Below are 21,384 nucleotides of genomic sequence, written 5' to 3'. Positions count from 1 at the left end.
AGCAAATGAAAACAGCTTCATCTTTGAGAAATGCCTCAATTTTGGGGGTTTAGATGCCATTTATTATGTCACAGTTTCTGCTGGAGAATTGTGTGTTAAGTTCAGCAATAATCTAAAACGGGGGTAGAAAAAGCTTGTATGAAAACTCTCTTAATCTAGTTCTGAATCTGCCATATAGTAGAGAACACAGTGTCCAGCAATGGGAGAGCTTAGTTTTACTGCAGTTACACATCACTCAGCAGTCTTTAACACTTCATAGGTTATCAAAAAAATAATTGTGTGGTCATTATGTCCATGTGCTGATATTGCACATGCATGCATCTCTGCATGTGTGTGAGTTCTAACAATATTTACAAAACAACAATTTGAGAAATACCAGATTTAATAACACATAATAAAACTTCCAACATCAATCTTACATACATCTATATATATATATATATATATATATATATATATATATATATATATATATATATATTTATATATATTTTTTTATATATATATTATAATATAAATATATATATTTTTTTTCAATCCTACAATAAATACCTAACAGTCTAACAGTCCTTCAACACCACAGAGCTGATGGGGGTGTGTGTGACTCTGACTCATTGCTCATGTAGTCACCATTTCTCCCCCCACCTGAATTCTCTGCCTGTCTTCCTGCACGAGTGTCTTTCATTTTTGAAAGTGTGTTATGTCACATTTTCTCTTCATTTTTGGAAAGAACTAAATACCCTAAAAGAGATTATGTGGGAATTTTGATTAAACAGTTAACAGTAACTTATAACATATATGGCCTAAAATGTTTAAATCAGTTCTCGGTCATTCCGAGAGCAACTGTGTGTGTTTGTGCATATTCACGGCGCGCGTCGAGTTTTGTCCTTCATATCGACCCGTAGATTCGTGCACGTTCCTCCCAAACCGGGTTGGTACCGGCGGAGATCACGTGTTTGGTTCCGTGGGGGTTTAGCGCGGTTCTCCGGTGATGTCCCGTTTAAAACGAGCGAAGACGTGGGAGATCTCCGACTCGGAGGGCGAGGATGATGTCAAACACACCGGAGCGCGAGATGAAGACGTGGAGCAGGAGCGCGCCCCGCGCACGTACACGCGCACGGAGGACCCCGCCACCCGCTCACCGAGGACGGAGAGAAGAGTGGAGGAGAGGAGGTCAGCTCGGGAGAAGGAGAGGTGGGAGAGGGAGAGAGTGAAGGAGGAGAGACGCCACGCGCAGCAGCGCAGGAAGGAGGAGGCGGAGAGAGTGAAGAGTTTAAAACCGGAGAACTTCCTGAAGAGTCTGACTGTGCGAATTCACCCAGGTACCTTCACCACACCTGAGAGACAAGGTGGAGCCTGCAGTCTACAGGGACACGTGTGTGTGTGTGTGTGTGTGTGTATACAGTCATGGCCAAAAGTTGAGAATGACACAAATATTATATATTCACATGATCTGCTGCCCTCTGGTTTTTATGTGTGTTTGTCAGATGTTTATCACATACAGAAATATAATTGCAGTCATATTATGAGTAACAAAAGCTTTTATTGACAGTTAGAATGAGTTAATGCAGCAAGTCAATATTTGCAGTGTTGACCCTTCTTCTTCAGAACCTCTGCAATTCTCTGTGGCATGCTCTCAATCAACTTCTGGACCAAATCCTGACTGATAGCAGTCCATTCTTGCACGATCAATGCTTGCATTTTGTCAGAATGTGTAGGTTTTTGTTTGTCCACCCGTCTCTTGATGATTGACCACAAGTTCTCAATGGGATTAAGATCTGGGGAGTTTCCAGGCCATGGACCCAAAATCTCTGTTTTGTTCCCTGAGCCATTTAGTTATCACCTTTGCTTTATGGCAAGGTGCTCCATCATGCTGGAAAAGGCATTGTTGATCACCAAACTGCTCTTGGATGGTTGGGAGAAGTTGCTCTCGGAGGACATTCTGGTACCATTCTTTATTCATGGCTGTGTTTTTAGGCAAGACTGTGAGAGAGCCGATTCCCTTGGCTGAGAAGCAACCCCACACATGAATGGTTTCAGGATGCTTTACAGTTGGCATGAGACAAGACTGGTGGTAGCGCTCACCTCGTCTTCTCCGAACAAGCTGTTTTCCAGATGTCCCAAACAATCGGAAAGAGGATTCATCAGAGAAAATGACTTTACCCCAGTCCTCAGCAGTCCACTCCCTGTACCTTTTGCAGAATATCAGTCTGTCCCTGATGTTTTTTCTGGAGAGAAGTGGCTTCTTTGCTGCCCTCCTTGAGACCAGGCCTTGCTCCAAGAGTCTCCGCCTCACAGTGCGTGCAGATGCACTCACACCTGCCTGCTGCTATTCCTGAGCAAGCTCTGCACTGCTGGTAGCCCGATCCCGCAGCTGAAACACTTTTAAGAGACGGTCCTGGCGCTTGCTGGTCTTTCTTGGGCGCCTTGGAGCTTTTTTGGCAACAATGGAACCTCTCTTCTTGAAGTTCTTGATGATGCGATGGATTGTTGACTGAGGTGCAAAGTATCAAAGTTGTGATACTCTTCCCTGTTAGGCCATTTTTGTGCAGTGCAATGATGACTGCACGTGTTTCTTTAGAGAGAACCATGGTTAACAGAAGAGAAACAATGACACCAAGCACCAGCCTCCTTTTAAGTGTCCAGTGGTGTCATTCTTACTTAATCATGACAGATTGATCTCCAGCCCTGTCCTCATCAACACCCACACCTGTGTTAATGGAGCAATCACTGAAACGATGTTAGCTGGTCCTTTTAAGGCAGGGCTGCAATGAAGTTGAAATTTGTTTTGGGGGAAAAAGTTCATTTTCTAGGCAAATATTGACTTTGCAATTAATTGCTGTTAAGCTGATCACTCTTTATAACATTCTGGAGTATATGCAAATTGCCATTATAAAAACTGAAGCAGTAGACGTTGTAAAAATTAATATTGGTATCATTCTCAAAACTTTTGGCCATGACTGCAGTGTTACTGCAGGATCCTGGGTGTGATGTTCTACTGGTGTCTCTGGAGGGTTTGGAGTGGTCCAGTCGACTAGAGGAACACGCGCTCACACACAGTATCAGCTGGACTAGACAACCTCAGGTACAGAGACAGGAGACACAACCATATACAATTACATCAACAATAAAGTTTAGTGTCTGAGTGTCTGTTGTGTGTGTGTGTGTGTGTGTGTGTGTGTTGAATGATGAGGATGATGATGGAACTGTGGTTGAGGAAGATCAGGTGCTGATGGTGGTTTCTCAGGAGGAGTTTGTTGTCATGGTGACATCCATCAAACAGGTGACATCGATCTGCATAGAGCACTTCACCAAATACTCTATGAATGCTCTATGAATACTCTATGAATGCTCTATGAATGCTCTGTCATTGGTATGAGCTAGGAGTGCATCATACAGTGATGTAATGCCCTGTCCTGTTTTCTAGGCTCTGATTGGTGAATCTGATGTGGTAGCGTCTCTGTTTCAGCCTCTCTCCAAATATCTAAAGAGAAACAGAGGAACAGTCATCTCACTGCTGGTGACAGGAGACCACAGACATCAGTGGTACACAGACGCACCTACAGACGCACCTACACACACCTACAGACGCACCTACAGACGCACCTACAGACGCACCAACAGACGCACCAACACACACCTACAGACGCACCTACAGACGCACCTACAGACGCACCTACAGACGCACCTACAGACGCACCAACACACACCTACAGACACCCCAACACACATCTACAGACACACCCCTACAGCGACACACACACACAGACTTACAGCCACACCAACACACTCCTACACACACACCAACTCACTCCTACAGCCGCATAAACAAATGTTCAAACAGGCTGAGAGGTTTAAGTACATGGATGTGTGTGTGTGTCTGCATGTGTGTGACCTAACCCTAACTCTAACCCTAGTGGACTCCTGAGTGGTGGTGGGGGCCATGATGCTTGTCTACGCTCTCAGCTCGCTCTCCCAGACGTTGATATTGAGGAGGTCAGATTTATATCATGATGTCATTTCCGTTTCCTGTCTCTCCCTTCACACTATGATCTTTACCCTGTCACATGATCACGTGGTTATATGTGGGAGGTTCCTTCCCCAGCCATGCTCCGCCCCCTCTGTCTGTGTCCCCACCCACATGTTCCTGTAGCCCCGCCCACTCATCCACAGCCCTTTTCATGCAGGTTAATGTGATTATGATTACCAGGTGTATGTGATTTCATGTTTCCGTGGAGACCAGGTGCTGGTCTACCTGCAGCTGTGTAAGAACGTGTCGGTCCACTTTGTGTTGAGCTGGGAGGACGTCACAGATCACGTGTGCGCGATTACCAAGGCCTTATCGAAACGTCCGTTTAAGTGAGTCTCACACACACACACACACACACACACACACACACACACACACACACAGAGCATGTGTGATTACCAAGGCCTTATTGAATGCTCATTTGAGCATTGTGTGAAACATTTGGTTTTGTGTGAGTTCTATTTTTGAGATGTAAGGTGTGTGTGTTGTACATTTAGATCATGGTGTGTGTGAGTGTGAGCATGTGTGTGTTCTGCTGGTTTTAAGGGTTGTTGTGTTGTGTCCAGGGCTCTGTGTGAGGCGTCTGTGCTGGGCTTCTGTGTGGACGGATCCTGGGCGGGCGGGGCCCGTGTGGAGCGATGTGGGCGTGGCCTTGCACAGGTGTGGCTACGGCAGATTCAGCAGCTGAACCGCGTCAGTGTTTCCATGGCAGCAGCCGTGACAACCGCCTTCCCCTCGCCTCATCTCCTGCTGCAGGTAGCGTCTTCACACCTGTGCTGTGAGACACCTTTCACACGCCCAGCCAGGTAGCGTCTTCACACCTGTGCTGTGAGACACCTTTCACACGCCCAGCCAGGTAGCGTCTTCACACCTGTGCCGTGAGACACCTTTCACATGCAGGTAGCGTCTTCACACCTGTGCTGTGAGACACCTTTCACACGCCCAGCTGCCGTGAGGTGCTGGTGCACATTCAGGTGCAGGGGGGGGTTAGGGTTGGGTTGGGTTGGGTTGGGGGGGGGTTTGACTACCTGGTGAATGTGGGTCACTGCAGTTCCAATGTTTGTTTTCCCCACGTTCTTCATTCTCCAGGATGTTTTCATGTCTTTTACCCATCAGGCCTATGAAAACGCAGAGTCAGAAGAGCAGCGTCGCACGCTACTGGCTGATCTCACCGTGATGGGCGGGGCTAAGGAGAGGCGTCTTGGACCTGAACTGTCAAATCGCCTTTATCGATTAATGACGTCCCAGAATTCTCAGCTAGTACTGGACTAGTGGAACTGGAGTAAGGATCAGGACACATTGTCCTACAACTGGCCAACAGCTGAATGGACAATGAACTTGTATCTTTGTCCTTGGGACTTGTGTTTCCGCATGGCCACTTTAACTCTCCCCACACTGGAGTTCACACCAGATGTTTGATTTCCTCTTCTTTGTAAAAGGTGTTTACTCAAACACCAACATTACAGGGATCAGCTGTTTACAAACAAACATTTATAAACTCTTCAGCACTTTCAACAAACAAATCTCAGTTGGGTCAGAACAATAATGGTGCTACTCTCCTTTGGTAGAATCACATTTATTCTTTTGTTTTGATTTCCTGAAACAGCGATAAGAAAATGGGCAAAAATAACATTCAAGTTATATTAATATAACTATATATTAATACAGTTTACTCTGATGATTAGAAACAATAACTGTTGATAAAAGGTGAATGACGTTTCTACTCTTAAGACCATCATGTCTACTACTTCCCGTTCAGGTCCACATGACATCAGCGCCTCACAGACCAATCACAGTGCGTTATATGTGTCAGGTGATCTCGCCTGTCTGCTGCAGTAGTGCCCTAGCTGGATGGATTTCTTACAAATGTCAAAAAGGAAATAAACATTTGAATATCTTGTGTTTGTCATGTAGTCCTGAGCAGGTTTATTTTAAAGCATTAAGAAAATCACTCAACATCTCTCCGCATCACAGACTAAATGAATAAAGTGCGTCTGTCATATCCAGTGGCAACACTACCTCTGGCCTATCTGGGGTGGGTTTCCCGAAACGTTAAGTACTTCGTAACCTTGAATGAAACGTATGAGGTTAAGAAGTACTTAGCGCTAAGAACGTTTCGGGAAACCCACCCCTGAACAACAACCTGACTCACCCTTGGAGGCGGAGTTTGATGGGGGGAGGGGCTAGCCTGGAGGGCAGGTTTAGCCAATGGGCTTTCACAGATGGTAGGTGTTTTTACTCCCGAGCGTAAAGACCCAGCCCAGGCAGTGGTGGAGCTGCACAGAGAGTCCTGGGGGGCAGGACAGTGCGCCCGCCCCCTCAGCCAGGAGGTCCCGCAGGTGGGAGCAGCACAGGTAGAGCAGGGAGCTGGGGGCGGAGCATGAGCGAATCACCTTCATGCTGCTCTGAGCTGCAGTGGAGCACGCCATGGGGTAGAAGGTCTGATTCTGCAGCCCTGTGGCAGCGACACCTGGGGCAGAGAGTTTGGTGTTCTCACACACACTGACACACACACTGGCCTCTACTATTATACACACACACACTCTGACTGGCCTCAACTATTAGACATACACACACACACACACTGACTGGCCTCTACTATTAGACACACACACACACACACTGACCTCTACTATTAGACACACACACACACACACACACTAAGATTCTGACTGGCCTCTACTATTAGACAAACACACACACACACACACTCCGACTGGCCTCAATTATTAGACATACACACACTCCGACTGGCCTCTACTATTAGACACACACACACACACACTCCGACTGGCCTCTACTATTAGACACACACACACACACACACACACACCAACTGGCCTCAACTATTAGACATACACACATACACAGACACACACTTTGACTATTAAACATACTGACATGCATGCACCCCTCCCCATACACACATCGCTACACACACACCCCATACACAGATGCCCATCTTCTCTATGGGTGTGTGTGTGTGTGTGTGTGTGTGTGTGTGTGTGTACACACCGATGCGGAGGCGGTTCTTGTACAGAGTGAGGGTTCCATGCCAGGTATCCAGGTGGAGGCCGATGATGGAACCCTGGCCGTAGCAGGAAGAGAAAGGCACCTTCACACCTTCATGGTGCAGAAGACCTACACACATGGATGAGTGAAGTCCAGGGGTCAGTCTGCATCTCCAACAGTCTGCATCTCCAACAGTCTGCATCTCCAACAGTCTGCATCTCCAACAGTCTGTATCTCTGATAGTCTCAAAAGTTCTCTCACGTGATCCATACATGTGTGTGTGTGAGAGTGTTTGTGTGTGAGAGTGTTTGTGTGTGTGTGTGAGTGTGTGTGTGTGTGTGAGTGTTTGTGTGTGTGTGTGCATGCGTGCATGTGTGTGTGTGTGTGTGTGTGTGTGTGTGTACCAGAGTTACAGTTCTCATCTCATCTCCTACCTGTGTAAGACAGGCCCCAGCTATGGGTGTCAGAACCAAGCAGACTGGAGAAACTGTGGCTGAACTGATTCAAATTCACTTCTGCTGTGCCAATCCCCACCATCTACACACACACACACACACACACTGGTTAATGAAGTATATGATTGGTTAATGGGGTGTGTGATTGGATAATGAAGTATATGATTGGTTAATGGGGTGTGTGATTGGTTAATGAAGTATATGATTGGTTAATGGGGTGTGTGATTGGTTAATGAAGTATATGATTGGTTAATGGGGTGTGTGATTGGTTAATGGGGTGTGTGATTGGTTAAATTTCTTCACAGTAAAGGTGATACAGGTGTGTGTCAGAGTGAAGGGAGTGTGTGTGTGTCAGAGTGAAGGGAGTTTGTGTGTGTCAGAGTGAAGGGAGTGTGTGTGTGTCAGAGTGAAGGGAGTGTGTGTGTGTGTCAGAGTGAAGGGAGTGTGTGTGTGTCAGAGTGAAGGGAGTGTGTGTGTGTCAGAGTGAAGGGAGTGTGTGTGTGTGTCAGAGTGAAGGGAGTGTGTGAGAGAACACGAGTGTGTGACGTGTCTGGCGTGGCAGGTGTCACCATGTCCGTCCCGTAAACGGGGGAGGTCATCTTAATCTCCCAGAAGTGCTGTATTCCGGCTCGGAGCTCCGTGGTCCCGCGCACGGCGGCCGTCCCGCGACTGAAGTCTGGGTGAAAGGTCACGGTCCTGCTGGAGCAACTCAGCCTCACAGCCGGAGACCTGCAGGACTCATCCCACACCCACTCACATCCTGCACACACACACACACACACACACACACACACGTACGCACGTACGCGCGCACACACACACACACACACACACACACACACGTAAACAAGCACACGCACACATACCAGGCATGAAAATGGGTCAGGGGTTAAAAAGGTGAGAAGGGGGGGCGGGTGTGGTATGGCGACAGGTGACGTTATGGGGATACGGCGACAGGGGGTGGGGGGTGGTTGCTGGTGTACGGGGGTACAGCGACAGGTGATACCAAATATAGTAAAATCCATTAAAAACTAAATGTAAATGTACGATCTGGTAAATGTACGATCTGGTAAATGTAGTGGTAAATGTACTATCTGGTAAATGTACTATCTGGTAAATGTAGTGGTAAATGTACTATCTGGTAAATGAACGCTCTGGTAAATGTACAATCTGGTAAATGTAGTGGTAAATGTACGATCTAGTAAATGTAGTGGTAAATGTACGATCTGGTAAATGTAGTGGTAAATGTATGATCTGGTAAATGTAGTGGTTAATGTACGATCTGGTAAATGTAGTGGTAAATGTACGATCTGGTAAATGTAGTGGTAAATGTACGATCTGGTAAATGTAGTGGTAAATGTTTGATCTGGTAAATGTAGTGGTAAATGTACGATCTGGTAAATGTAGTGGTAAATGTACGATCTAGTAAATGTAGTGGTAAATGTACGATCTGGTAAATGTAGTGGTAAATGTATGATCTGGTAAATGTAGTGGTTAATGTACGATCTGGTAAATGTAGTGGTAAATGTACGATCTGGTAAATGTAGTGGTAAATGTACGATCTGGTAAATGTAGTGGTAAATGTTTGATCTGGTAAATGTAGTGGTAAATGTACGATCTGGTAAATGTAGTGGTAAATGTACGATCTGGTAAATGTAGTGGTAAATGTACGATCTGGTAAATGTATGATCTGGTAAATGTAGTGGTAAATGTATGATCTGGTAAATGTAGTGGTTAATGTACGATCTGGTAAATGTAGTGGTAAATGTACGATCTGGTAAATGTAGTGGTAAATGTATGATGTGGTAAATGTAGTGGTAAATGTTTGATCTGGTAAATGTTGTGGTAAATGTTGTGGTAAATGTACGATGTGGTAAATGTAGTGGTAAATGTACGATCTGGTAAATGTACGATCTGGTAAATGTAGTGGTAAATGTACGATCTGGTAAATGTAGTGGTAAATGTACTATCTGGTAAATGTAGTGGTAAATGTACGATCTGGTAAATGTACTATCTGGTAAATGTACGATCTGGTAAATGTAGTGGTAAATGTACGATCTGGTAAATGTATGATCTGGTAAATGTAGTGGTAAATGTATGATCTGGTAAATGTAGTGGTTAATGTACGATCTGGTAAATGTAGTGGTAAATGTACGATCTGGTAAATGTAGTGGTAAATGTATGATGTGGTAAATGTAGTGGTAAATGTTTGATCTGGTAAATGTTGTGGTAAATGTTGTGGTAAATGTACGATGTGGTAAATGTAGTGGTAAATGTACGATCTGGTAAATGTACGATCTGGTAAATGTAGTGGTAAATGTACGATCTGGTAAATGTAGTGGTAAATGTACTATCTGGTAAATGTAGTGGTAAATGTACGATCTGGTAAATGTACTATCTGGTAAATGTACGATCTGGTAAATGTAGTGGTAAATGTACGATCTGGTAAACAGGGTTCCCACACCTCGGTTAACATCAAATTCAAGGACCTTTCAATGACTTTCCAGGACCAACTTCCTCAAATTCAAGGACTGCACCTGGCACCATTTACCTACTGTTACCCCTGAATATGTTGTCAAAAAACAATGTTAATTCAATGCAAATTCAAAAGACCGAATGCCATTTCAAGCCATGCATCCTGAAATGTTCTGTGCATGACGTTAAGCACTGATTAAACGAAAACTTAATTCACACACAACATGTCTGGCAATTTAGCAGTGTACCTGTGAGAAGGTGACATTCACGTAAAGCAGCTACACATACGTTAACTACATACAGGAAACACTAGCTTTCGGTGCTGAACAAACAAACAAATTTCTCTACAGGAGAATGACCAAACTTTTGCAAAGTAAGTCGGCATAGGCCCTGTAGAATCAATATCATTTTAAATGAACTTGTGCTGGCACGTTGACAGTAGACAAATAATAATAATACACATATGCATATACACATACAGTACATACATAAAACAGAGGAGCAAAGCCATATAATGAGATTAGATTAGAGAAATCTGGTGTGAGATGATTCTTGCATTTTCCAAGTTTTTTAATCTACTTAATGATTCTTAATTAATTCAATCATAAAGAGAAAAGAAGGCTTTTAACCACTCCACTTACTGTAGTGAATGTGGTATTTTGCTAAAAGTACAACTACATTTATGGCATCAGAGAAATCCGAACTTAAAATGTAAAATCCGAAGTAAAATGGTATCAATGAATCCACATCAAGTTTAAATCTTCTTTCAAGAAACATGGCTACAGGATATATCTTATTTATTATTTTGAAATGAGTCCCTTTTACTTTAGAAGATATGGGCCATTTGACAAGCCATTGTGGTTTTATAATTTGTATTAGTATGTTTCTTTAAAGAATCTCATTCATTCAACTCTGAATATAAAATGACATTTTTGATTAATTGAATTAATGCTAAAGGAATCACTTTGCAGACTTTCTTAAAATCTTTATAATAACTATCATATCAGATCATATTTTTCAACAAAGGATGAGAAATTTTAAACATTATGACAATCTTTTTCATAGCAATCTTTTGTAAGTATTGACTTCCTACCAACTTTGCCCTATTATTCCTTGACTGCGGTCTTCATCCATATGAAATTTCAAACCCCCCAAAATATTCAAGGACCTTCAAGGACGGCTGTCTTTTATGCCTGTTTTCAAAAACTTTCCAGGGCCTTGAACTTATTTTTTCAGATTCACAAACTTTCAAGGATTTCAAGGACCCGTGGGAACCCTGGGTAAATGTAATGGTAAATGTACTATCTGGTAAATGTACGATCTGGTAAATGTAGTGGTAAATGTACGATCTGGTAAATGAAGTGGTAAATGTACTATCTGGTAAATGTACTATCTGGTAAATGTACGATCTGGTAAATGTAGTGGTAAATGTACGATCTGGTAAATGAAGTGGTAAATGTACGATCTGGTAAATGTACTATCTGGTAAATGTACGATCTGGTAAATGTAGTGGTAAATGTACGATCTGGTAAATGTAGTGGTAAATGTACGCTCTCCTGCCTTGTCCCAGCGAAGATAGCAGGTCCTGCTTCTCCTCCTGCTTAGCATCACAACATGAATGAAAAACGTTCGTATGATTGAACACAATTTGGCCTCTATGATGGTTCTGGGCGGAAATTGCTGGTCACTGTGTCATTGAAATTGCCGATATATATACAGTTGTGATCAAATTTATTCAACCCCCAATGCTGCGAAGGGTTTTATGGAATTCAGTGCACATTTGTAATTGTGTTCATAATGAAATCTTACAAGGACTTGTTAAAGAACTAAATGCAACTAAGATAGCATCAATTTTTTTTTGTCATAAAGTATTAAATGGCCTTTTTGTGATTTCTTCATTGACACAATTATTCAACCCCTTTACGACTACCACTCCTAAGAACAGAGGTTCATTCCAGTGTTTTCCATCAGGTATTGAAAACATCTGTGGATGTCAACGAGCAGCAATCAAGCATGATAAGCACCAATTAGGCAGATTTAAAAGGACTGTGATACTCAGCTCCTTCTAGACATCTACTGGTGTGTTTCCAAGCATGGTGAAGGCAAGAGAATGGTCCCAGAAGACAAGAGAAGAGGTTATTGCTCTTCACAAGAATGGCAATGGATATAAAAAGATTGCGAAGTTGTTAAATATTCCAAGAGACACTATCGGAAGTATCATTCGCAAGTTCAAGTTAAAGGGCACAGTGGAAACGTTACCTGGTCGTGGCAGAAAGAAGATCCTGACCGCGACTGCTGTGCGCTACCTGAAGCGTAATGTGGAGAAAAATCCCCGCGTGACTGCTAAGGAACTGAAAAAAGACCTGTCAGATGTGGGCACTGAAGTTTCAGCTCAGACAATAAGGCGCGCACTGCATAACGAAGACCTCCATGCCAGAACGCCCAGACGCACCCCCTTGCTGACTCCAAAGAACAAGAAAAGTCGACTGCAGTATGCCAAAAGTCATGTGGACAAGCCACAAAGGTTTTGGGACAGTGTACTGTGGTCAGATGAAACTAAATTAGAACTGGTTGGGACAATGGACCAGCGCTATGTTTGGAGAAGGAAGAACCAGGCTTATGAACAAAAGAACACCTTGCCTACTGTGAAGCATGGCGGGGGGTCAATTATGCTTTGGGGCTGTTTTGCTTCTAATGGTACAGGAAAGCTTCAACGTGTGCAGGGTACCATGAATTCCCTTCAGTACCAGGAGATCTTGGAGGAAAATGTGATGGAGTCAGTCACAAACCTGCGGCTTGGGAGACGTTGGACCTTCCAACAGGACAATGATCCGAAGCACACATCCAAGTCCACTAGAGCATGGTTGAACATGAAAGGCTGGAACATTCTAGAGTGGCCATCGCAATCACCAGACTTAAATCCAATTGAGAACCTCTGGTGGGACCTAAAGAAGGCAGTTGCAGTGCGCAAGCCTAAGAATGTGACTGAACTGGAGGCTTTTGCCCATGAAGAATGGGCTAAGATACCCATGCTAAGATGTCAAGCTATGCTTCACGCTTGAAAGCTGTCATAACTGGAAAAGGATGTTGTACTAAGTACTAAAAAATAATGTCACTAGGGGGTTGAATAAAACTGATAATGATGTGAGCACAGTAAAGACATTTGTGGTTATTCCATCATAAATATTATGTTATGTTTGTCTAATTTATAAGTGCCTCTTTGATATAATTGTAAATAAGATGACTGAAATGATCAAAATCAATGTCAAACTGGCCAAAACACTTTATTTCAGTGGGGGTTGAATAAATTTGATCACAACTGTAATTAAAAAAACCAACACTGTCATGGATACAGAAGCCCAACATAACAAAGAGATAATAAACAAAATGGATGGTAAATAATTTGTGTCATGGGTCAAAATGCGTTAACATAAGAGATAGAAGAGAAAACTAACACAAGAGAAAGATTAAGAGCAACACAGTGTTTCCTGTTAATCAGAAGTTCCTGTGAAGCATACAGTGTCTGATATCTGGACTACATGGTATCTGGACTACATGATATCTTGACTCCATGGTATCTGGACTACATGATATCTGGACTACATGATATCTGGACTACATGGTATCTGGACTCCATGGTATCTGGACTCCATGGTATCTGGACTACATGGTATCTGGACTCCATGGTATCTGGACTCCATGGTAAGCTCTTACCAGACTGGTCCTCTCCACATGTGCACTCGTGTGTGTCCAGGTGTGTGTTTGAGCTGAGGTCAGTCTGGTTGGGGCACTGGCAGAAGGACTGGCCTGTTACCGGGACCGCCAGTGGCACTTTTGCAGGAACACACACGGTCACAGGCCGGTAGTCCTGTAACACTGAGCCCAACTTCTCACACCCCCACAGAGTCTCACACACACACACACACACACACACACACACACACACACACACACACACACACACACACACACACACACACACACACCCACCCACACACACATACACACACACACACACACACACACACACACACACACACACAAACACACACCCACACACCCACCCACACACACCCACACACACACAGAAGAGAGTAAATGAGCCCATATATATATATATATATATATATATATAAATATATATCTCACGCGCACACACACACACACACACCACACACACACACACACACACACACACACACACACACCACACACACACACACACACACACACACACACACACACACACACACACACACACACACCCACACACACACACACACCACACACACACACACACACACACACACACACACACACACACACACACACACACACACACACACACACACTTGACCCTTCCCCAAGTCTCAAAAAACCAAATAATATTTAGATGGAAGCAGAATTCTGACATAATGTTGTTGAAACTAGCAGAAGTGACTTTGACCAGCATTTGGTTTTTGAATGTATAACAGTATCGTGCATCACTAGGTCAGTGTGAGCCTCTCTACACACTGATATTAAAACTAATATCACTGCAATATTCAAACAATAAAAATATTATTTCACAACATTGAAACTAATTTTACAATATTAAAATTGCTGTTACTGTGATATTAAAGCTATTACAATATTTAAAGAAAGATTATTCCAATATTAAAATACATTTGTTATAATCTGTTTCTGAGTGCAAGAGTGGCTGAGTATTGAAATGTTTCTGAAATTAGACATTTAGGCACGTTAGAGATCACATAATCACACACCTATTACAGCCACATACACACCTATTACAACCACACACACACCTGCGCTAAAGGAACCCACCTCCTGAGGGTCAAGGGTCATCACAGGAGGCGGAGTCTCAGTCTCCCTGTCCCCTCCCCTCAAATGCGTGCCAGTGTCTGTTGTCTGGGGCATTGCTGAAACACACACACAGTAACTAAGACAGCATAACTGGTGCTTTGCAACTCATGAGTATCCAAAACACTCAAATGAACTTCACAACTAAACTGTGTGATCCCATAATGTCAGGACATCTGTGCAGCAGTGGTACCACTGAGAGGTTCTCCCAATCTTCTCCTCAGTCTAGTCTCTTTTTAGTCTAGTCTCTCCTCAGTCTAGTCCAGAGGTCACCAACAGGCGGTCCGGATCCAGACCCGAACGCAGTCCTGTCCGGACCCAATCTCATTCCTGATTAACTGGATACGGACCCAAATGCCATCCCTTCCGGACCCAGAATAAATTGTTAAAAATATTTCTTAATTTTGACGGGAGAATTAATTTTAAACCGGAGCATTTATTTCAGCGCTATTGAAAAAAAAAAAAAAACACTCCGTCATGAGTGTTACGTTCGCCGCCACCCCCCCGCTCAACAACTTAGGTTCGACCCCCCCCACGACAATTTACGTTCGCCACCCCCCTCCTGTCCCCCGGACCGCTGGTCAGAGCTATCTGCCAAATTTGGCCCGCGGAACAATATAGTTGATTACCCCTGGTCTAGTCTCTTAGTCTAGTCTCTCCCCAATCTAGTCTCATCTCAGTCTAGTCTCTTCTTAGTCTAGTCTCTCCTCAGTCTACTCTCTTCTTAGTCTAGTCTCTCCTCGGTCTAGTCTCACCTCAGTCTTGTCTCACCTCAGTCTAGTCTCTTCTTAGTCTAGTCTCTCCTCAGTGAAGTCTCACCTCAGTCTTGTCTCACCTCAGTCTAGTCTCTCCTCAGTCCAGTTTCTTAATTTAGTCTCTCCCCAGTCTAGTCTCACCTAAGTCTAGTCTTTTCTTAGTCTAGTCTCACCTCAGTCCAGTCTCACCTCAGTCTAGTCTCTTCTTAGTCCAGTCTCTCCCCAGTCTAGTCTCACATCAGTCTAGTCTCTTCTTTGTCTAGTCTCTCCTCAGTGTAGTTTCACCTCAGTGTAGTCTCACCTCAGTCTAGTCTCTTCTTAGTCTAGTCTCACCTCAGTCCAGTCTCACCTCAGTCTAGTTTCTTAATCTAGTCTCTCCCCAGTCTATTCTTACCTCAGTCTAGTCTCTCCTCAGTCTAGTCTCATCTCAGTCTAGTCTCTCCTCGGTCTAGTCTCACCTCAGTCTTGTCTCACCTTAGTCTAGTCTCTTTTTAGTCTAGTCTCTCCTCAGTTCAGTCTCACCTCAGTCTTGTTTCTTAATCTGGTCTCTCCCCAGTCTTGTCTCACCTCAGTCTAGTCTCTTCTTAGTCTGGTCTCTCTCCAGTCTAGACTCTTCTTAGTCCAGTCTCTCCCCAGTCTAGTTTCTCCTCAGTGTAGTCTCACCTCAGTCCAGTTTCTTAATCTAGTCTCTCCCCAGTCTGGTCTCTTCTTAGTCTAGAGTCACCTCAGTGTAGTCTCACCTCAGTCTAGTCTCTTCTTAGTCTAGTCTCACCTCAGTCCAGTCTCACCTCAGTCTAGTCTCTTCTTAGTCCAGTCTCTCCCCAGTCTAGTCTCACATCAGTCTAGTCTCTTCTTTGTCTAGTCTCTCCTCAGTGTAGTTTCACCTCAGTCTAGTCTCTTCTTAGTCTAGTCTCACCTCAGTTTAGTTTCTTAATCTAGTCTCTCCCCAGTCTAGTCTCACATCAGTCTAGTCTCTCCTCAGTCTAGTCTCACCTCAGTCTAGTCTCTTCTTAGTCTAGTCTCACCTCAGTTTAGTTTCTTAATCTAGTCTCTCCCCAGTCTAGTCTCACATCAGTCTAGTCTCTCCTCAGTCTAGTCTCTCCTCAGTGTAGTCTCACCTCAGTCTAGTCTCTCCTCAGTCCAGTCTCACCTCAGTCTAGTTTCTTAATCTGGTCTCTCCCCAGTCTTGTCTCACCTCAGTCTAGTCTCTTTTTAGTCTAGTCTCACCTCAGTCTAGTCTCTTCTTAGTCTAGTCTCTCCCCAGTCTAGTCTCTCCTCAGTCTAGTTGCTGTGTCAGGACCCCTGTTCCTCTAGCATAACTGATCCAGCTCCTTTTCCCACGTAGTGGAGCTGTGCTAAACCCCAGATGTCTGTGTCCTCCTGAACTGGGTCGCCATGCGCTACCAAACCCCTCACACACTGTGGTGCAGTATCAATATCACAGGAATGTGTTGACACGTGGTGTAGATGCACGTTAGACTGTTTCTCTGTGGATAAACACGTTTCTCATGTTATCATCTGAACTGCCATGGGATGGAGTCGTTTGGATCACCGTAGCTGCGTGACACTCACACATCAACGAAACATGCGATGTGATGAAGAACTGTCAAAATGGTCATATCCCACCAAACTGCAGTATTCAACATTTAAATTCAAATATAAAACATAAATTGCGCCTTAGGACGACTTTCAACACTGGTCAAAAGGTAACAATCACATCTTGCCAAATCCCAGAGTGTTGCTGATCAGATTTTAGACAGCAAACATATTCAAACACCTTTAAACTTCTGTACACCCCGAAATTTACTATATTACACTATATTACACTATACACTATATTACACAATATTACGTTATACACTATATTACACAATATTACACTATACACTATATTACACTATACACCATATTACACAATATTACACTATACACTATATTACACAATATTACACTATACACTATATTACACTATACACCATATTACACAATATTACACTATACACTATATTACACAATATTACACTATATTATAGTAAACTATATTACACTATATTATACTATATTACACTATATTATACTAAACACTATATTATAATACACCAAGCTTTGAGTAATGTGTTAGTAAATAATCTGAGTAAATAATCTGGGTAAATAATCTCCACACTACACAAACGTACCACTCTGTTTTCCTCCAGCAGCCTTGCGCGTGCCGGCGTGGCCCATATGTGCGCGCGCCAGACGTAAACACAGCGCGCGCAGCCGCGGAACCGGGAGCCCAGAAACGGCACAAACACGCTCACGCCTGCGTCACAACGCCGAACAGACGGGGGGCGGGGCTTCACGCACCGAAGGCTCGCGACGAGGGCGGGACACCCCGCGCCCCACAGCCAATAAAACGAGTGTCGGGTACGAACACTGGCACATGATTGGCCTACACCGTTGTGAGGCGGGCGTTGCGGATCTCCCATTAATCTGATTGGCTGGTTGGTGCTGTGACGTGGTTTGGCTGCGGGATCATGGCGGCGCAGACGGGTACGGTGGCCGGTAGTGTAGACGATAACGGAGCCGTTAGTGACGGGACTGACCCAGCGGTGTATTTACACTATAATACACAATAATCACCGTTAATACCGTATTATTATTACTGTATGACCGTGCACGCGGGGATGACCGGGACGTGTAGTCGTACCGGTACCGGTACCGGAGATACCGGAGCAGCTGCGCGGTTGATTGAACGGTGGAGTTATCAATACTAACATCATGAAACTAAACCGGTTGTTTTAACAGCGACTCTCTCTCTCAGACCGGGGGAACCTGGCGCACGTGAAGCACGTGGTGCTGGTGCTGTCCGGTAAGGGCGGAGTCGGTAAGAGCACCGTCACCACAGAGCTGGCGCTCGCGCTGCTGCACGCGGGACGGAAGGTTCGTTTGTCACGCGAACACACACACACACACACCACGAACACGCGCGCGTGAGGTTCAGTGCGCGTGAGTGAAGTGTGTGTGTTTCCGGTAGGTCGGTGTCCTGGACGTGGACCTGTGCGGTCCGAGCATCCCGCGCATGCTCGGCGTGACCGCGCACGACGTGCACGAGTGCGGCGCGGGCTGGGTGCCCGTGCACGCGGGGCCCCAGCAGAACCTCGCGCTCATGTCCATCGGGTTCCTGCTGGACGACCCGGACGAGGCCGTCGTGTGGAGGGGGCCTAAGAAAACAGGTCCGACCTTTGACCTTTAACCCTGCAGTAAGACCCCCAGTGTGTGGCTCTTACAGTTAAGAACAGAGTGTGTTGGCTTGTGTGAACGTACACACACACACACACACACACACACACAGCAGCCTGTTTTGTTGCTGGTCTGTGTGTGTTGGTAACATTTTGGTTTCTCTTTCTCTCATGATGTTCCTTTCTCAGCTCTGATTGGTCAGTTTGTGACTGACGTTGTGTGGGGCGAATTAGATGTGTTGTTAGTGGACACACCCCCCGGTACGTCTGACGAACACCTGGCTGTTCTGGACAAACTACGCAAGCACAGAGTGGATGGAGCAGTGTTGGTGACCACACCACAGGTACACACACCCCCACACAGGTCCACACACACCCACACAGGTCCACACATACACACACACACACCCACCCACACAGGTCCACACACACCAACATGGGTACACACGCCCAGGTATACACACACACCAACATGGGTACACACGCCCAGGTATACACACACACACACACCCTCACCCACCCAGGTACACATGCCCACACAGTGACTGTGTGTATGTGAGGCAGCATCAACTGGAGATGTGAGGTTATTCACACTTTTATATCTTCTAGATATAATTGTAATGGGCTTCATGCTGGGGTTGGACAAGCCTCCATCTCACGGTTCCAGTTCAAAACTAGGACGCGTAAACCAGATCATATTTATGTTTCACCAGTTTAACTTCCCTGCACTGGCTTTCTGTTCATTTGAGGATTGATTTTAAGATTTTACTTATATAAATTATTGAAGGGTCTTTCTGAGACGTATGTTTCAGTGAGGTCATTCAGATCTGCAAGTCAGTGGATTTTGGTGGTTCCTAAATCTCGGCTGAAGGGGTATCGTGTTTTTGCAGATATAACCCCTGAACTGTGGAATGGGTTGCCATTACATGTTAGACTCGCTCCTATTGCATGTTTTAAAATCTCATCTCAAAGCTCATTATTATTCTGTGGCTTTTCAATTGTTGTGCTTTATAAATGAATTAGACATTTAACATTGACATTGTGTGTCAGGCTGTATCAACTGCAGATGTGCGTCGTGAGATCACGTTCTGTAAGAGGACCGGGGTGAAGATTCTGGGCATTGTGGAAAACATGAGTGGCTTTGTGTGTCCCCACTGTTCAGTGAGTGTTTTACACACACACACACACACACACACACACACACACACACACACACACACACCCTGAAATTACATTTGTACCTGCACCATCACCTGCACTCACCATCACTCACTCTTCACACACTCAACTCACCATCACCCACTTTACACACTCAACTCACACACCCACTCACCATCACTCACGTCACACACTCGAGCAGACATATCTGTGCTCAGGTGACGTCACTAGTCCACCATCTTCAGGTAAACTGCTGTGGAAGATCAACACGGTGGAACACAACATGGAACACAACTCTGAATTAAGCTCTATATGGTGTGTGTGTATCTGTGTGTGTGTGTAGGAGTGCACCAGTATCTTCTCTAAAGGAGGTGGGGAGGAGTTGGCCAAGCTCACAGGGTCTGTATTTCTAGGTAAGTCTCCACCCCCTTGCGGATGGCCGCGCCTCCTGATTGCTGCCACTGCTCCGGGCTGCAGTCCTGCTCCAGGCCACCGGGGGCGCTGCCGCCAGGAGACAGGCCAGTGAGCCCTGCTCACGCAGCACCCGGAGCAGCGGAGTCCAGTCAGGAGAGCTGGGCCGGTCCTAGCGTGTGGTGCTGTGTGAGGTGCTGAGGTCTACTCGTTAAGAGCGAGGCGTTCGCTGCACGTTGAGCGTAGTCCTAGATGGTTTCAGACCACATGGCTTTAACGTGGGGTGTAACCACAAATTCAGGTGCCTTCAAACGTGCCTCCTTCTGCCCTTACAGCTGTTCTCTTCATGAGTCCAGAAGGATTACCGGCGTGTGTGTGTGTGTGTGTGTGTGTGTGTGTGTGTGTTTATAGGCTCTGTGCCTCTGGATCCAGCTCTGAGTGCCAGTCTAGAGCAGGGACAGGACTTCTTGCAGGCGTTTCCAGAGAGCGCCACCTACAGTGCTTTACAGGGTATAGCTGAGACGGTGATGAGTGTCCTGGAGCACTGACACCACCTTCATCACCACCTTCATCTTCATCACCACCTGAGTCTCCATCTCCTACAGCTGATCTGACCCACTCTACCGAACCTCAGCCTGAATCAAGATGACACATAAAACCGAAACCTCCAGATATTTTGATTGGATCAAAACAAAAATCAAACTCATCACACACAATCTTATACAATACCCCAATACCTTTTGGACTCATTTGCATATTGTGTAATTTGCCCCTTTAAATACTTAATCTAGTGATAATCTACTGATAAATACTTAATCTTGTGTTAAATACTCACTCTTGAGTTTTAGCTTTAAATGTCAAAATGTGGTCGGCTCCTTTTCTACGACATCGTCTGTTTAATAAATCTGTACACCAAACCTGTCTGGACTGACTAGTGTTGGAGTGACCACAAGACATAATACCAACTTGTGTATGTACAAGGTCAAAGGTGATGAGAGGCAAACTAA

The 21,384-nt window shown here is 44.8% G+C and overlaps 3 protein-coding genes across 5 annotated transcripts; 2 read left to right on the top strand and 1 right to left on the bottom strand.

Annotated features, from left to right (window-relative positions):
* Positions 1-682: 682 nt before the first annotated feature.
* Positions 683-5,934, top strand: eme2 (essential meiotic structure-specific endonuclease subunit 2). 2 transcript variants are annotated; one of them, XM_076986854.1, is made up of 8 exons: positions 683-1,322; positions 2,967-3,085; positions 3,194-3,283; positions 3,470-3,546; positions 3,918-3,996; positions 4,244-4,359; positions 4,597-4,786; positions 5,147-5,934. In XM_076986854.1, exons 1-8 carry the CDS (start codon positions 992-994, stop codon positions 5,300-5,302), a joined length of 1,158 nt encoding a protein of 385 aa, XP_076842969.1. In that variant the 5' UTR covers positions 683-991; the 3' UTR covers positions 5,303-5,934. The 2 variants fall into 2 exon arrangements, with proteins under 2 accessions (XP_076842969.1, XP_076842968.1); XM_076986853.1 differs by having other exon boundaries at positions 688-1,322; positions 3,428-3,546.
* spsb3b (splA/ryanodine receptor domain and SOCS box containing 3b) lies at positions 5,927-18,403 on the bottom strand. 2 transcript variants are annotated; one of them, XM_076986855.1, is made up of 7 exons: positions 17,765-18,403; positions 14,797-14,891; positions 13,687-13,879; positions 8,067-8,257; positions 7,477-7,579; positions 7,046-7,171; positions 5,927-6,500 (listed from the first exon to the last, which is right to left on the bottom strand). In XM_076986855.1, exons 1-7 carry the CDS (start codon positions 17,808-17,810, stop codon positions 6,247-6,249), a joined length of 1,008 nt encoding a protein of 335 aa, XP_076842970.1. In that variant the 5' UTR covers positions 17,811-18,403; the 3' UTR covers positions 5,927-6,246. The 2 variants fall into 2 exon arrangements, with proteins under 2 accessions (XP_076842970.1, XP_076842971.1); XM_076986856.1 differs by having other exon boundaries at positions 13,687-13,858; positions 17,765-17,917.
* On the top strand, positions 17,949-21,294 carry nubp2 (nucleotide binding protein 2 (MinD homolog, E. coli)). Its single transcript, XM_076986858.1, has 7 exons — positions 17,949-18,119; positions 18,391-18,509; positions 18,604-18,802; positions 18,998-19,152; positions 19,859-19,969; positions 20,310-20,379; positions 20,789-21,294. Exons 1-7 carry the CDS (start codon positions 18,104-18,106, stop codon positions 20,923-20,925), a joined length of 807 nt encoding a protein of 268 aa, XP_076842973.1. The 5' UTR covers positions 17,949-18,103; the 3' UTR covers positions 20,926-21,294.
* Positions 21,295-21,384: the final 90 nt, after the last annotated feature.

This window comes from Brachyhypopomus gauderio, unplaced genomic scaffold, assembly GCF_052324685.1.
Source record: "Brachyhypopomus gauderio isolate BG-103 unplaced genomic scaffold, BGAUD_0.2 sc49, whole genome shotgun sequence".
Classification (NCBI taxonomy): Eukaryota; Metazoa; Chordata; class Actinopteri; order Gymnotiformes; family Hypopomidae; genus Brachyhypopomus; species Brachyhypopomus gauderio.
Note: the sequence above shows the minus strand (reverse complement) of the source record. Positions and strands in the feature narration are given on the sequence as shown.

What these genes read in the sequence shown, in the direction of transcription:
- eme2 (XM_076986853.1), top strand. Translation starts at nt 992, where the DNA reads ATGTCCCGTTTAAAACGAGCGAAGACGTGGGAGATCTCCGACTCGGAG. An exon ending in GGAGACCACAGACATCAGTG is followed by an intron (nt 3,547 to 3,917) that starts GTACACAGACGC and finishes CTCTAACCCTAG; the next exon opens with TGGACTCCTGAGTGGTGGTG. An exon ending in TTATCGAAACGTCCGTTTAA is followed by an intron (nt 4,360 to 4,596) that starts GTGAGTCTCACA and finishes TGTTGTGTCCAG; the next exon opens with GGCTCTGTGTGAGGCGTCTG.
- spsb3b (XM_076986855.1), bottom strand. Translation starts at nt 17,810, where the DNA reads ATGGGCCACGCCGGCACGCGCAAGGCTGCTGGAGGAAAACAGAGTG. An exon ending in TGCTGGAGGAAAACAGAGTG is followed by an intron (nt 14,892 to 17,764) that starts GTACGTTTGTGT and finishes TGTGTGTTTCAG; the next exon opens with CAATGCCCCAGACAACAGAC. An exon ending in ATGTGGAGAGGACCAGTCTG is followed by an intron (nt 8,258 to 13,686) that starts GTAAGAGCTTAC and finishes GTGTGTGTGCAG; the next exon opens with GATGTGAGTGGGTGTGGGAT.
- nubp2 (XM_076986858.1), top strand. An exon ending in TTGTGTGTCCCCACTGTTCA is followed by an intron (nt 19,970 to 20,309) that starts GTGAGTGTTTTA and finishes GTGTGTGTGTAG; the next exon opens with GAGTGCACCAGTATCTTCTC. An exon ending in CACAGGGTCTGTATTTCTAG is followed by an intron (nt 20,380 to 20,788) that starts GTAAGTCTCCAC and finishes GTGTGTTTATAG; the next exon opens with GCTCTGTGCCTCTGGATCCA.